Genomic DNA, 15,741 nt, shown 5'->3' with positions numbered 1-15,741 from the left:
TCTTGAATGTGGTTTTGAGCACCTTAAGGGGTGCAGTTTTTAGAATGGTGTCACTTTTGGGTATTTTCTATCATATAGACCCCTCAAAGTGGCTTCAAATGTGATGTGGTCCGTAAAAATAAAATGGTGTTGCAAAAAAGAAATCGCTGGTCAACTTTTAACCCTTATAACTTCCTAACCAAAAAAAAAAAAAAATTGGTTCCAAAATTGTGCTGATGTAAAGTAAACATGTGGGAAATGTTACTTATTAAGTTTTTTGTGTTCCGTATCTGTGATTTAAGGGCATAAAAATTCAAAGTGGGAAAATTGCGAAATTTTAAAAATTTTTGCCAAATTTCTGTTTTTTTCACAAATAAACAAGTTATTTGAATGAAATTTTACCACTAACATGAAGTACAATATGTCACGAGAAAACAATGTCAGAATAACCGGGATCCACGGAAGCATTTCAGAGTTATTACCTCATAAAGGGACAGTGGTCAGAATTGTAAAAATTGGCCTGGTCATGAACGTGCAAACCACCCTTGGGGGTTAAGGGGTTAATAGGACAGTGAAGAAAAGTTGAGGTTACATTTCCTTTCTGAGAAAAAACAGATGCAAAATAGGAATTTAAAAGTAAGGCCTTCTCAATATCCTCTCTTACCCAGCCATACAGTGTAATGGCCCCAACATAGTCCTGCATAAAGTGTAATGGGCCCCACATAGTGCTCCATGCAGTATAATGTCCCCACACGATGCTCCATACTATAAAATGGCCCCACATAGTGCTCCATACAGTATAATGGCCTCACATTTAAAAGATTAAATACCGTATATACTCATGTATAAACCAACCAGAGTATAAGATGAGGCACCTAATTTTGACAAGAAAAACTGGGAAAATTTATTGACTGGAGGATATAAGCCGGGTATAAATTGTCCCTTAATCCCCATCCTGGTTTGCGTAGTTCCTCATCCCCATCCTGGTCTGCGTGGCTCCGCATCCCCATCCTTGTATGTATAGCCCCCATGAGAAAAAAAAAAAAAAAAAAAAAAAAAAACTTACCTTCCCTGCGCGCTCTTGCAGCATCTTGTTGCTTGTGCGAGCAACTCCTGCTGCCAGGCGATCACGTGTCCCCGCTCATGAAGGGAGTGGGGAGAGGTGTATATTCATTACCTTAATGAGCGGGCACCCGTGAGAGCCCTTTAGATGCTGGAAGCCGGCGGCAGCGGCTAATACTGTGCGCACTATAAAAGAGAAATGAATATTCACCATCAGTGCAGTGAATATTCATTTCTTTTTAGCAGAGGGCACAGGAGTTAGCCGCAGCAGCCGGCTCCTGCCTCCTGTGGACCCGCCGCTCCCCCTCCCCCGTTGTCTTCTATTCATGAGGAGATGGGGTATGCGCCCATCGGGAGGGCTCTGCGCATGCCATAGGTTCACCATCACTGCTCTAGTGCTTCAGTTGGGGTCATCCCTTTGTACTTGTCCAGCTTGGTCTTATTCTTGATCTTTACACCTTTCTATATTTCTGTTAGTTGGCTGACTTCTTCGTGTCACCATGATTTTTGTCTCCTGTCTTTTCCAAGGTGGGCACATACTTTTGTTCTTGCTGCTTGTGTAGCCAAGCATTTCCATGATTGCTGAGGCTACTAGATCAGCTTTTTAGTTTGAATTATGGTGGTGGTAGGTATTGATGCAAGTGCTCTATTGGCATCTTCTAGCATACTGTCCTGGTGGTGGTTCTTTGCTGAACCTTGGCGGTTGATCTCTGGTATTGATGGTATTTAGTTTGTCTAAGATCTTCCGTTTCAGATCAGCTGTAGTGCCATCTAGTTGCAGGATTGGATCAGAATTTTCAGGGGATTGCACATGTTGTTCCAGGTCTTCATGTGGGGTGGACCTGCAGTGCAGTTGATCCATCCATCAATGGGCAGCACGGTGGCTCAGTGGTTAGCACTGCAGTTTGTATGTTCTCCCCATGTTTGCGTGGGTTTCCTCCCACATTCCAAAGACATACTGAAAGGGAATTTAGATTGTGAGCCCCATCGGGGACAGCGATGATAATGTGTGCAAACTGTAAAGCGCTGCGGAATATGTTAGCGCTATATAAAAACTAAAGATTATTATCCATCTCAAGTTGTAATAATATTTTTTTATTTACGATATTGAAACGTTGCGTTTCCTTATAAGCATCATATATATCCTTTGATGCGTTTTTTTCCGCGCGTCTTCTGGGCCCATAGGAAATAGCTAAAAACGCAGACTATTCCGCAAAATTAATGAACATGCTGCGTTTTTAGCTGCTAAGCGTTTCCTTAGCGGAAAAAAACGCATCCATTGGCACAAAAAGGCCAAAATGCATTAAAATGAAAGGGAAGCTTATTTTAAGCGTTTCTGAAGCATCTGATCCAGAACAAATGCTTCAAAAACGCTAACGTGGGCACACAGCCTAAGTTTGACTCCTGCCTAACTGATACATCTGCAGGTTCATCTCAGTTTCCACTTCCAGCTCACAGACAGAGTTGTAATATTACAAGACAGCAGAGCTTCTATAAAAGCAAAAAAAAAAGTTATCACTAATCCGCAGAATAGGCGATAACTTGCTGATCAGTGGATGTCAGACCACTGGGACTTTTTATCCATGTTACAAAATGCGATAGATCGGATGCCCACCAACTGCTCCATTCATTCTTGATGGTGCTGCTGGAAAATCCAAGAGCAGCACTCAGCAGCATCAGAGAATCAATGGAGCGACAGTCAATCATGCACACTGTCACTCAATGCCAACAAGAACAAAAGATCCCTCTTCTGCAAATCAGTGTGGGTCCCATTAGTCTGACCCCCACACCGATCAACATCAGCTATCCTGTGTATAGAGGATTATTTTTTTCCACCAGACAGCCATTTTAAGTAAGAATGACAGCTTTATTTTGATTGCTATTCTCATGAAAGTTTGCACACTCAGAACAAGCAATGAAGATGTAGAATTCTTACTTACCCTTTGGCAATTTAACAGGTGACATAAAATTTTGCAATACAACTTCATCCCCACTGAGATTAGATAAATCCAGGCAACGTTTAGGAGTTTCCCTGCAGAAAATTTAATAGACGTCAAAACCAAAATTTTCAGCACAGTCCAAAAAGCATTCTATTCTATCAGTTAAACAAGGAAATACAACAAAACCATTAGGAAAACTCAAGTTAAAACTATTGTCTTATGAAGACCACTTTTCTAATTTCATTGATTGCCAGGCAAAGGTTCTTACAGCCATGCATGTTTGGCAGCTCACCAGTGATCATGTAGCGATGCACCAGCGATCCTGACAAGGTTGTATCGTTGTCAGGATCGCTGGTGCATCTTTATGTGTGATGGGGCCTTTAGACTAGCATTTCTTCTGTGGTGTTGCTAAGACTGTGTCAAGAGTGGGTGAAGAGGGTTGCATTGACAATCCAACACAATGGGCAGCACTTTGAACACATTTTATAAGTCGTCATAAACTTGTAAATAACTCATGAAAGAATAAAGTTATGTTAACCCCTTTCTGCCATTAGACGTACTATCCCGTCCATGGGGGGCTCCCTCCGTGCTTACCTGAGCCCCCCCACAGCAGCGCAATGTGCAGCGCTGCTGCGGGGGGCTCCTTCCCTACAGGCCCCCAGATCCAAGATGGCGACGGGGGCCTTCGGGGGCCTGTAGGGAGCCGACTTCCTCACTGCCTGCAAAGCGCAGGCATGAGGAAGTCTGCAGAACTGCCTGTGACAGATTGCTGATCTGTCACAGTGATCTGTGATGTGACAGATCAGCGATCTGTCACAGGACAGTGATGTCCCACCTGGGACTATGTAATAAAGAAAAAAAAAAAAAAAAAAAAACCCTAAATAACTTAGCAAAAAAAAAAAAAAAATATTCCCCAATAAATTCATTTTTTTGAAAATAAAAAAAAAAAAAAAATAAAAGTACACATTTGGTATCGCCGCATCCGTAACAACCCGCCCTATAAAACTGTCCCATTAGTTAACCCCTTTAGCGAACCCCTTAAAAAATAAAAAACAAAGCAAAAAATAATGATTTATTATCATACCACCGAACAAAAAGTGCAATAACGCGCGATCAAAAAGACGCATATAAATATCCATGGTACCGCTGAAAACGTCATCTTGTCCCGCAAAAAACGAGCCACCATACAGCGTCATCCACAAAAAATAAAAAGTTATAGCTCACAGAATAAAGCGATGCAAAAATAATTATTTTTTTTAAATAAAATTGTTTTCATTGCAAAAAACCGACAAAACATAAAAAAACGACCTAAATGAGGTATCGCTGTAACCGTACCGACCCGAAGAATAAAACCGCTTTATCAATTTTACCGCACGCGGAACGGTGTAAACGCACCCCCCAAAAGAAATTCATGAAACGCTGTTTTTTTGTTCATTCTGCGTCCCAAAAATCGGAATAAAAAGCGATCAAAAAATGTCACGTGCCCGAAAATGGTACCATTAAAAACGTCAACTCTTCCCGCAAAGAATAAGAACTCACATGACTCGGTGGGTCAAAATACGGAAAAATTTTAGCTCTCAATATGTGGTGATGCAAAAACTATTTTTACAATAAAAAGCGTCTTTTAGCGTGCAACAGCCGCCAAACATAAAAACCAGCAAAAATAGTACATCAAACCCCCCTTTATCACCCCCTTAGCTAGGGAAAAATAATAAAATTAAAAAAAATGTATTTATTTCCATTTTCCCGTTAGGGTTAGGGTTGGAGTTATAATTGGGGGGTTTCCACTGTGTGGGCACATCAGGTGCTCTCCAAATGCAACATGGCGTCTGATCTCAATTCCAGCCAATTCTGCGTTGAAAAAGTCAAATGGTGCTCCTTCCCTTCCAAGCTCTGCCATGCGCCCAAACAGTGTTTTACCCCCACATATAGGGTATCAGCATACTCAGGACAAATTGCAAAACAACTTTTGGGGTCCAATTTCTCCTGTTACCCTTAGGAAAAGAAAAAATTGGGGGCAAAAATATCTTTTTTGTGGAAAAAAATGATTTTTTTATTTTCATGCCCAGGCGTTATAAACTTCTGTGAAGCACTTGGGGGTTCAAAGTGCTCACCACACATCTAGATAAGTTCCTTAGGGGGTCTAGTTTCCAAAATGGGTTCATTTGTGGGGGGTTTCCACTGTTTAGGTACATTAGGGGCTCTCCAAAGGCAACATGACACCCGCAGACCATTCCATCAAAGTCTGCATTCCAAAACGTCACTATTTCCCTTCCGAGCCCCGGCGTGTGCCCATACAGTAGTTTTCTCCCACATATGGGGTGTCAGCGTACTCAGGACAAATTGGACAACAACTTTTGGGGTCCAATATCTCCTGTTACCCTTGGGAAAATAAAAAAATGAGGACTAAAAGATGATGTTTGCTGAAAAAATACAATTTTTATTTTCACGCCCGGTCGTTATAAACTTCTGTGAAGCACTGGGGGGGTTCAAAGTGCTCACCACACATCTAGATAAGTTCCTTAGGGGGTCTAGTTTCCAAAATGGGGTCACTTGTGGGGGGGGGGTTTCTACTGTTTTGGTACATCAGGGGCTTTCCAAACGCGACATGGTGACCGATCTCAATTCCAGCCAAAAACGTCAAATGGCGCTGCTTCCCTTCCGAGCTCTGTCATGCGCCCAAATAGTGGTTTACCCCCACATGTGGGGTATCAGCGCACTCAGGACAAATTGCACAATAACTTTTAGGGTCCTGTTACCCTTGGAAAAATAAAAATTGGGGGTGAAAAGATCATTTTTATGGAAAAAATATGATTTTTTTAATTGTACAGCTGTACGTTATAAACTTCTGTGAAGCCCTTGTGGGTTCAAAGTTCTCACCACATATCTAGATAAGTTCCTTGGGGGAACTAGTTTCCAAAATGGGGTCACTTGGGGGGGTTTCTACTGTTTAGGTACATCAAGGGCTCTCCAAACGCGACATGGCGTCCGATCTGAATTCCAGCCAATTTTGCATTGAAAGAGTCAAACGGCGCTCCTTCCCTGCGGAGGTCTGCCATGCGCCGAAACAGTGGTTCCCCCCCCCCACATATCAGGTATCAGCGTACTCAGGACAAATTGCACAATAACTTTTGCAGTCCAATTTCTCCTGTTACCCTTGGTAAAATAAAAAAAATTGAACCTGAAGTATTTTTTAGTGAAAAAAAGTTAAATATTCATATTTTTTTAAATATTCAAAAAATTCCTGTGACGCACCTGAAGGGTTAATAAACTTCTTGAATGTAGTTTTGAGCACCTTAAGGGGTGCAGTTTTTAGAATGGTGTCATTTTTGGGTATTTTCTATCATATAGACCCCTCAAAGTGGCTTCAAATGTGATGTGGTCCGTAAAAATAAAATGGTGTTGCAAAAAAGAAATCGCTGGTCAACTTTTAACCCATATAACTTCCTAACAAAAAAAAAAAATTTTGGTTCCAAAATTGTGCTGATGTAAAGTAAACATGTGGGAAATGTTACTTATTAAGTTTTTTGTGTGCTGTATCTCTGTGATTTAAGGGCATAAAAATTCAAAGTTGGAAAATTGCGAAGTTTTCGCCAAATTTCCATTTTTTTCACAAATAAACGCAAGTTATTTGAATGAAATTTTACCACTAACATGAAGTACAATATGTCACAAGAAAACAATGTCAGAATCACCGGGATCCATGGAAGCGTTTCAGAGTTATTACCTCATAAAGGGACAGTGGTCAGAATTGTAAAAATTGGCCTGGTCATTAACGTGCAAACCACCCTTGGGGCATAAGGGGTTAAAACTAAGCACACCATTGTTTTTCTTGTGAAATTTTCAATAAATTTGATGTGTCACATGAACCTCTTCCCATTGAAAAAATAAAGTTGGATCCAATATGGCCAACATCAAGATGATCACCACCCACCTTGAAACGTTTCCCCCTCCCATATACTAATGTGCCACAAATAGGAAGTTGATATCACCAGCCATTCCCATTTTATTTAGGTGTATCAATATAAATGGCCCACCCTGTGAGTGAGTATATATATATATATATATATATATATATATATATATATATATATATATACATACATACATACACACATACATATAAGCACAGTACAGACCAAAAGTTTGGACACACCTCATTCAATGAGTTTTCATTATTTTCATGACTATGAAAATTGTAGATTCACTCTGAAGACATCAAAACTATGAATTAACACATGTGGAATTATATAATTAACAAAAAAGTGTGAGACAACTTAAAATATGTCTTATATTCTAGGTTCTTCAAAGTAGCCACCTTTTGCTTTGATTACTGCTTTGCACACTCTTGACATTCTCTTGATGAGCTTCAAGAGGTAGTCACCGGAAATGGTCTTCCAACAGTCTTGAAGGAGTTCCCAGAGATGCTTAGCACTTGTTGGCCCTTTTGCCTTCACTCTGTGGTCCAGCTCACCCCAAACCATCTCGATTGGGTTCAGGTCTGGTGACTGTGGAGGTCATCTGGCGTAGCACCCCATCATTCTCCTTTTTTGGTCAAATAGCCCTTACACAGCCTGGAGGTGTGTTTGGGGTCATTGTCCTGTTGAAAAATAAATGATGGTCCAACTAAACGCTAACCGGATGGAATAGCATGCCGCTGCTAGATTATGTGGTAACCATGCTGGTTCAGTATGCCTTCAATTTTGAATAAATTCCCCCCCCCCCCAACAGTGTCACCAGCAAAGCACCCCCACACAATCACACCTCCTCCTCCATGATTCACGGTGGGAACCAGGCATGTAGAGTCCATCCGTTCACCTTTTCTGCGTCGCACAAAGACACGGTGGTTGGAACCAATGATCTCAAATTTGGACTCATCAGACCAAAAGCACAGATTTCCACTGGTCTAATGTCCATTCCTTGTGTTCTTTAGCCCAAAAAGTCTCTTCTGCTTGTTTCCTGTCCTTAGCAGTGGTTTCCTAGCAGCTATTTTACCATGAAGGCCTGCTGCACAAAGTCTCCTCTTAACAGTTGTTGTAGAGATGTGTCTGCTGCTAGAACTCTGTGTGGCATTGACTTGGTCTCTAATCTGAGCTGCTGTTAACCTGCGATTTCTGAGGCTGGTGACTCGGATGAACTTATCCTCCGCAGCAGAGGTGACTCTTGGTGTTCCTTTCCTGGGCCGGTCCTCATGTGAGCCAGTTTTTTTGTAGCGCTTGATCGTCTATGCCACTGCACTTGGGGACACTTTCAAAGTTTTCCCAATTTTTCGGATTGACTGACCTTCATTTCTTAAAGTAATGATGGCCACTTGTTTTTCTTTACTTAGAATTTGTATTATGGCAAGAAAAGAAAATCAGCTAACAGTCTATTCAATAGGACTATCAGCTGTGTATCCACCAGACTTCTGCACAACACAACTGATGGTCCCAACCCCAGTTATAAGGCAAGAAATACCACTTATTAAACCTGACAGGGCACACCTGTGAAGTGAAAACCATTTCCGGTGACTACCTCTTGAAGCTCATCAAGAGAATGAAAAGAGTGTGCAAAACAGTAATCAAAGCAAAAAGGTAGCTACTTTGAAGAACCTAGAATATAAAAGACACAGTATTTTCAGTTGTTTCACTTTTTTGTTAAAGGGAATCTGTCAGCCCTTTTTTGAGATATCATATAATGATATCATTCAATTGTGTGTCACATAAGGATTCTCTTAGTACTTTTGCGTCCCCCTGACCCTGCACCTTTCATGCATAAATACCTTTTTTATATCGGTTCAGATGTATGTAAACTGCCGCTGTCCGGTTCGATGGGCGGGGCTTATTCAACTGCTCCCCCTTCCCTGTCTTGCGCTACACATTTCTTCTTGCGTTGATCAAGACAGGGCGGGGGGGCAGGTGAATAAGCCCCGCCCAGCGGACCGGACAGCGGAAGTTTACATACATCTGAACCGATATAAAAAAGGTATTTATGCATGAAAGGTGCGGGGTCAGGGGGAAGAAAAAGTACTAAGAGAATCCTTGTGATACAATTGAATGATATCATTATATGACATCTCAAAAAAGGGGCGACAGATTCCCTTTAATTACATAATTCCACATGTGTAAATTCATAGTTTTGATGCCTTCAGAGTGAATCTACAATTTTCATAGTCATGAAAATAAAGAAAACGCTGAGTGAGAAGGTGTGTCCAAATTTTTGGTCTGTACTATATATATATATATATATATATATATATATATATATATATATATATATATATATATATATACACACACACACACACATACATACATACACACACACACACAAAATATACTGATGTTCATGTGCTGTATAGATATAGGGATAGTGTAGGACTTAGCCCAGTAGGGGGAGCACAATAGGACAGCATAGAATAGGGATTACATAGACCAATAGGATTAGGTTAATTAGGAAGGGCTAAGAGAGTAGTTGGGGGAGCTTCCTGGAATTAGTTAGTGTAGAGTTGGAGAGTGTGAGTCGGGAGCAAGGACAGGACAGTCATGTCCAGGGGGGGGGGGGGGGACGTTTAAGCTGAGGAGCCCAGCAGTCTAGGGCCTAGAGCTGACAGTCACAAATGGTGGAGGAATATCTTGACAGTATCAGAATGGTAGCAGCTAACTCTGTGGGAGCAACCCTAAACGTCTGAGGCCTAGGGACTGGTAAGGAATGGAAGAGCCATTTCTCCACTTCACCTTCGGAAAGGGAAGTGGGATGGGAACTCCTGAAGTGGGTTAGTCTGACCAGTGAAGAAAACCACAAAAAGAGGACTTGAAAATCCTCCAAAAATCTATAAAAAACACCAGGAAAAAGGCAGAGATGCTTATCTGCCCATGCCTCAAAACAAATGCACTATCAGGGTGCAGTGGACCCAATTAAACATAGCGGCTACACAGGTGCAGTAATACTGATGGAAAAAAAAAGCCTACAATCAGGTGGTGACAGTTTGGTACACCAGTGCACAAAAGATACAATCTGTATGCGGCCATGTTCACACAAGATGAAGCTGTGGGACCAGCGGATATTCTTGGAGGAGTGAGGGACAGTACAGGGAACGGAATGGTGATATTCTGTGAAGAATCTTGTGCTGTTTCTGGGTCGCCCTTCCAGGGCTGTGGGGTACTCGGTACCAGACCGGTGTCAGCGGCATGTGTCACAGCAGCAGTGACCCGGTCCGTGGCCCTGGGTGCCCAAGTAATGGGGGAATTGAAATGGTGTGATGTAGTTGATTAAATGAATAGTTTGTGACGCCACCAGTGGTGTTCGGCAAGTGAGATGTTAAGCCCACGCTGCATGCAGATCCTCTGGGACTGGTGGTGTGGTGCAGCCAAGATGGTGAAGCTCCCCACAGGTGAGGCTGTAGTCCCAGGGCAGTGTAGATGTAGGGGTAGAGGAGAGGCACAGGCGGTGTAGAAGCTGGTACCCCGCTGTAGTGGTACAGGGTGTGTTAGCGCAGGAATAATTGGAGGACACCAGGGCACGTAGTTCCAAAGCTTTACTCACAGTCTGTAGTACACACAGGTGCCTGCCTCCGTGCGGTGTCCTCCGGGTCAATGACTCAGTCAACCTCCAGGTCAGATGGAATGCTCCCTTCCAACACTCCGCCAACATGTGCCTTTCTGAACGTCTCCTCTTATAGCGCCTTTGGTGTGTAGTACTCCTAGTACTGAGTTACACTGGAGTTCCTCCTGACAGGTGTTCCCAAGAACCATACTTGTAAGGCAGACAGCTGTAGCCTGCTTCGGGGACTCCTTACTCCTGAGTCCCGGCTCACTATCCAAGTTGCTGTTGTGCCCCCAAGTCTTAGATGGGAGTAGTGCATTTACAGCTCACTACTCCACCGGTGTCTGCTGCAGGACCATTAGTATCCATACCACCTCGGGGACCGGGCCCCGGCCTTGCACTTAGAACTTCTAGGCAGGGTTCTCTCCTAACCCACATCCTCTGTTCCCTTTTACTCCTTCGTTCCGTTCTAGTCTCTCCTTCTTATGGAAGATCAGGTTTCTGTTCAATGTCTTTCTCCTTCTTTACTTTCCCGTGCCAGCAGACCCAGGTCACTGAGGTCTGCTGCAGCACCTCCTTCCTCCATCCCTCTCCCAGGGATCTTCTCTCCTCTCTGACTGACTTCTCACTGACTGACCTGAAATCCTAAACCTTCCCACTCTTATGTATTCTAACTCCACCCGCCTCCCAGCACGTTTCGTGTTCCAAGCAGGGAGCCACCAAAGGTGCTCTGCTACACTCAAGCAGGGAGCCGCAATGCGGTTTTGCTGAACTACTGTGTTGTGTGGGATGCAGGTGTTGGAGCGTGGTCAGGAGCCTCCAACCTACCTGGATGGTGGGGTACCACACCTCAGAAGGAGGTGCAGTACCTCTGTGGCAACTGAATTCTCAGGGGCGCCACATTTCTGTGACCAAACTGGACGAGCTGAGTAAAATTGTTTTGTTGACCCTGCACTGACTGCCACTTTGTGATGTTAAAGAAAAAGGACTCCCGGCAGTGTAAAATGGACAGTTAATAGAGCTGAGGGGCCAGGGTGTGCCAGTACTGCCACTCTCAACCACGACTACCACCCTGGCCTCCGTTTCATCCTGTAGCCACAATCCATAAAAGATAAGGGGTTAGTGTCAAACATTTACCCCTGAGGAAGCTGAATTTTCGCAGCATAACGTGTGGGGTATTGCCTCCTAAAACTGGGTTTTTGGTCCTCCTCATTATTACATAAGTACGGTATATATTTTTTTCCATTTTGCATTCTGCCCTTATGTTCATTTGCAGTTTGTGTTTCTATTGTTATACATACGGTATATGTAAATTTTTCGCACTTACACTTTGATTTGCTTTATATTTTTTAATTTTCCCCTCTTACTGTATAGTAGCTCAGTAAGTAACACATCGCCTCTGCATCATGCTGCTCTCATGTGGGGTAGCAAAAACCTAGCAACATATTCCCTTTAAAGGGGTTGTCCACAACTTGGACAACCCCTTCTCAATCCGTATGTTTTCCCCCTAAACTAATTACACCTATACTCACCTCCGGTACCAGAGCCGTTCCAGCTAGGTCGGCACTGGTTTTCCAGGGGATCACGTGACCTTGTTATGTCGGGTGATCCCTTCAGCCAATCACGTGATCCTAGCAGCTGCTTTACTCTCCCCACTTTCGGACACATGACATACATACAAAAAGCTCCTGCTCTCACATCCTCTGGATGAATGCGATACGTCTGAAGGTGGAGCGAGTGAAGCCAGCGCTGATTAGCCGCAGGGATCACCAGGAGAGCCAAAGTCAACACTGTTGAAACGGTGCCGGCACCTGAGGTGAGTATAAGTGGTATTATTTTATGAGGAGACATACGGATTGAGATGGGGTTGTCCAAGTAGTGACATGTAATAATGGATTCTTATACGCCCAGTTGCATTTGTTTTGCTGGATTTTTTTTGTAATTGGATTTGTGAATCGTTTTTACACCATGCTCAAATCTTTCTGGAAATCACCAAGACACAAGTTAAGACAGTCTATTAAAATACTCACCCACTTAAAGTACTTAGGTTACTAAAGCCCACAGCAAGGTCAGTGATTGGTGTTAATGGTTGGTCTGGAGAAAAAATAGCAGAAGAATCTTTGTCTCTCCGAAGATTTAAAAGCATTCGACAATTTGTACGAAAAGCAAGACCAGAAGAAGACATTTTGCCATCTGATGTTTTTGAGTGAGTGTCCGCCATGGCTTTTTACGTAAGCTCTCAAAGGACTGGGAGCACTGGAGAAAACAAGAATACAAAAAAAAAAAAAAATCCATGAATCACAGTCCCTCCAAAATGTAATATTTATCTCCTAGACTTATTATTACAGTGTTCCAATGAGCAAAATCAACTTTATTAGGCTATGTATAGAGGACTTTATTATTTAACTTAAATAAACAACCGAAGTGTTGGACCCATACTATTTTGCAATTTGATTTTTGGCAGTGGCATCTGATCTTTAACTCCATAATGACCACCAATACTCTCTTACTGATCATAGAAATAAAATAATATAGTGCCCCAACATGCAAAAATTAAGAGGGTGTCAGATACTATAGCTGACACCCTGCTGCAACAGCCATGATCACTGTTAAAGTGAACCTGTCACCAGGTTTTTGGCCGATACGAATAACGGTCACCGCCTTTCAGGGCTGTATCTAACCCAAACCGACATGTAAGAGAGCAAAAATAACTTATACTCACCTGCGGGGCAGTTTGGTCCAAGGGGTGTCGCTCTTCTTGGTCCAGCGCCTCCAATCTTCTTGCAATGCTGTCCTCCTGCTTCACCGTATGCTTGGCATCGCGCTCCTGCGCAGGCGTACATATCTACCCTGCTGAGGGCAAAGCAAAGTACTGCAGTGCGCAGGCACTGGGCCTGTCTGACCTTTCCCGGCGCCTGTGCACTGCAGTATTTGGCTCTGCTCTCAACAGGGCAGATAAGTACGCCTGCGCAGGAGCACGATGCAGAGAAGACTTATTTTTCAGTTCTTCTAGGTCGGGTTGGGGGCAGATATACAGCATTATAGAATGCTGTATATCAGCCCTGAAAGGTGGTGGCCACATCTCATATCAGCCAAACCTGGTGACAGGTTCCCTTTAATATTGCCAGCAGCATCAAGATAATTAACGGATCGAGGAAGCTTCATAATTAAACCCATCCATACGCTGCAATCGCATTCATATGGTTCCCATGACTACCCGAGGTCAAGTAATGGCCTTGGGGTCTCCAAGCTATAGTGGTCTTTTAGGATGTTTGCATCAATTTAGTAGAAAAAATATAAGCTTCCATTCATTAATTCCACGCTACAGTAATTCCTGCAAAGCATCTGAAGGGTTAACAAACTTCTAATGGCAGTTCTGAACACTGAGGGGTATGACTTAAAATAGTACCACTTTTGGGGGGTTCCGAAATATAGGCCAATCCAAGTCACATAAAAACTGCACAAGTACTTAAAAATAGATTTTGTAAACTTTAAAAAAAACAAAAGAAAAGAAAAATTGATGCTAAACTTTCAACCCTTCTAAATGAACATTTGAGAAAAAAAAAAAAAAAAAGGACGACAATGTAGACATGTAGTAAATTTTTTTTATGACTATCTGGATTAAGAATATAAAAGTTGAAAGTTTGTCATTGTTCTTTTTTTTAATATCTCAAATTTCAATTTTTTCATAAACAGAAAATATATTGATTTAAATTTACCACTAAAAAAGTACAATGTATCACGAAAAAAAACAGCCTCAGAATCACTGATACGTTGAAGCATCAAAGATTTATTACCACATAAAGTGACAAATGTCAGATTTTAAAAATTGGTGTAGGAATATTCAGAATTGAATGTTCCGATTTAAAATGCCATTATGCTGTTGATCTGTGTGAATAAAAAAAAAATAAATCGATCAAAAATCCCAAGTTAACTATCTGGCTAATTAGGAGTACATTTGGGTAGTGGTTTGGCGCTTTAAATATATAGGATATGATAGCCTTTGGCAATAGAGTGGTTTCCCCACTCAGGAAAAGTGGAATAGTGGAATATGTGGTGCATGTTCTCAACCTCACTTAAAAGCTTTACTTTCTCTTATAAGTGTACTGGTCTTCCACATCTGTCATAGATAAGAGGAGCTACCTGCTTTCCTCATCTGTAGCCCTTACCATAGCTTTCAGGTACTGCACCATATACAAGTGCTTCTCACTAAATTAGAATAGCTGTAAGGGTATGGTTTCACTGTCAGAAAAACGCTGTGTACATCCGCAGCGTCCAATCTGCAGAGGCCAGATGTTACAACATAGTGGAGGAGATTTCATGAAATCCCATTTCCACTATGCGTGCAGGGACACCTCCAGCTTCCCTGCGTAATCAGACACGCGGCGCCTCTTTCCAGACTGCAGCATGTCTATTTATCTTGCAGAGACGATAAGTCTCCGCAAAATAAATATCACCGTCCTTTGTATAGCACGCGGTGATTCTGTATGGTTCAGTGAACACATGCGGAATCACCACACATACAAAAGGGGGCAGCGCTTTGGACAGAGCTGCGTCCAAAAGCGCTGCCAATAATGAACGTGGACACATACCTTGAGAATAGCTATAAGCCATAATCAACATTAACAGAAATAAACACTTGAAATATATCACTCTGTAACGTCTCTATATAATAGGAGTTTCACTTTTTGTATTGAAGAACTGAAATAAATTAACTTTTTGATGATATTCTAATTTTTGTGAGAAGCACCGTATAGAACAGAGGTCTCAAACACGCGGTCCCTCTGGCAGGCATCTGCGGCCTGCAGTGTCTCCCCTGGCGGCTGCATTCGGCCGCCCCCCAGCATGGGAGTCGGCCGTTCTGTGTCAGCTGTCAAGCTGACAGCCGACGCAGAGAAGCTGCCGCACGTGACGGCACCCCGGGAGTGATTGTACTGGCATCTGTACAGACGCAAGTACAATTGAAGCTCTGACCGCCGGGTCTGAGCGACGTCAGCAGCGTGATCAAGTCACGCTGCTGACATCACTCGTTGGTGCCCAGAGCGAATGCTGGTGGTAACTGTGCTCCACTCTGGAGCTGAAGAACCACTGAAGATTAAGGGAGCGGATACATAAAGTGTGGGGGGATTTAGAGTGGGGGGTAATTTAATGTGTGGGGGTGGGGAGTTATTTAATGCGTGGGGAGATTTGGAGTGGGGATGGGGGGGATTTCATGTGTGTGGGGGGATTTGGAGTG

At 42.8% G+C, this 15,741-nt stretch overlaps 1 protein-coding gene across 2 annotated transcripts in view; it reads right to left on the bottom strand.

Annotated features, from left to right (window-relative positions):
• CDC25C (cell division cycle 25C) overlaps window positions 1-15,741 on the bottom strand; it is a 122,825-nt gene that overhangs the window by 101,763 nt on the left and 5,321 nt on the right. For both annotated transcript variants that reach the window (XM_073556908.1, XM_073556907.1), the window contains exons 2-3: window positions 12,536-12,761; window positions 2,982-3,073 (exon numbers count right to left, since the gene is read on the bottom strand). In XM_073556908.1, the coding sequence (XP_073413009.1) occupies window positions 2,982-3,073; window positions 12,536-12,726 (283 nt within the window). In that variant the 5' untranslated portion in view covers window positions 12,727-12,761. The remainder of the gene's footprint in view (window positions 1-2,981; window positions 3,074-12,535; window positions 12,762-15,741) is intronic.

This window comes from Dendrobates tinctorius, unplaced genomic scaffold, assembly GCF_039654945.1.
Source record: "Dendrobates tinctorius isolate UK_male_01 unplaced genomic scaffold, ASM3965494v1 ptg000241l, whole genome shotgun sequence".
NCBI classification, from domain to species: Eukaryota; Metazoa; Chordata; class Amphibia; order Anura; family Dendrobatidae; genus Dendrobates; species Dendrobates tinctorius.
The sequence above is the reverse complement of the archived record's forward strand: the minus strand, read 5'-3'. Positions and strand labels throughout refer to the sequence as shown.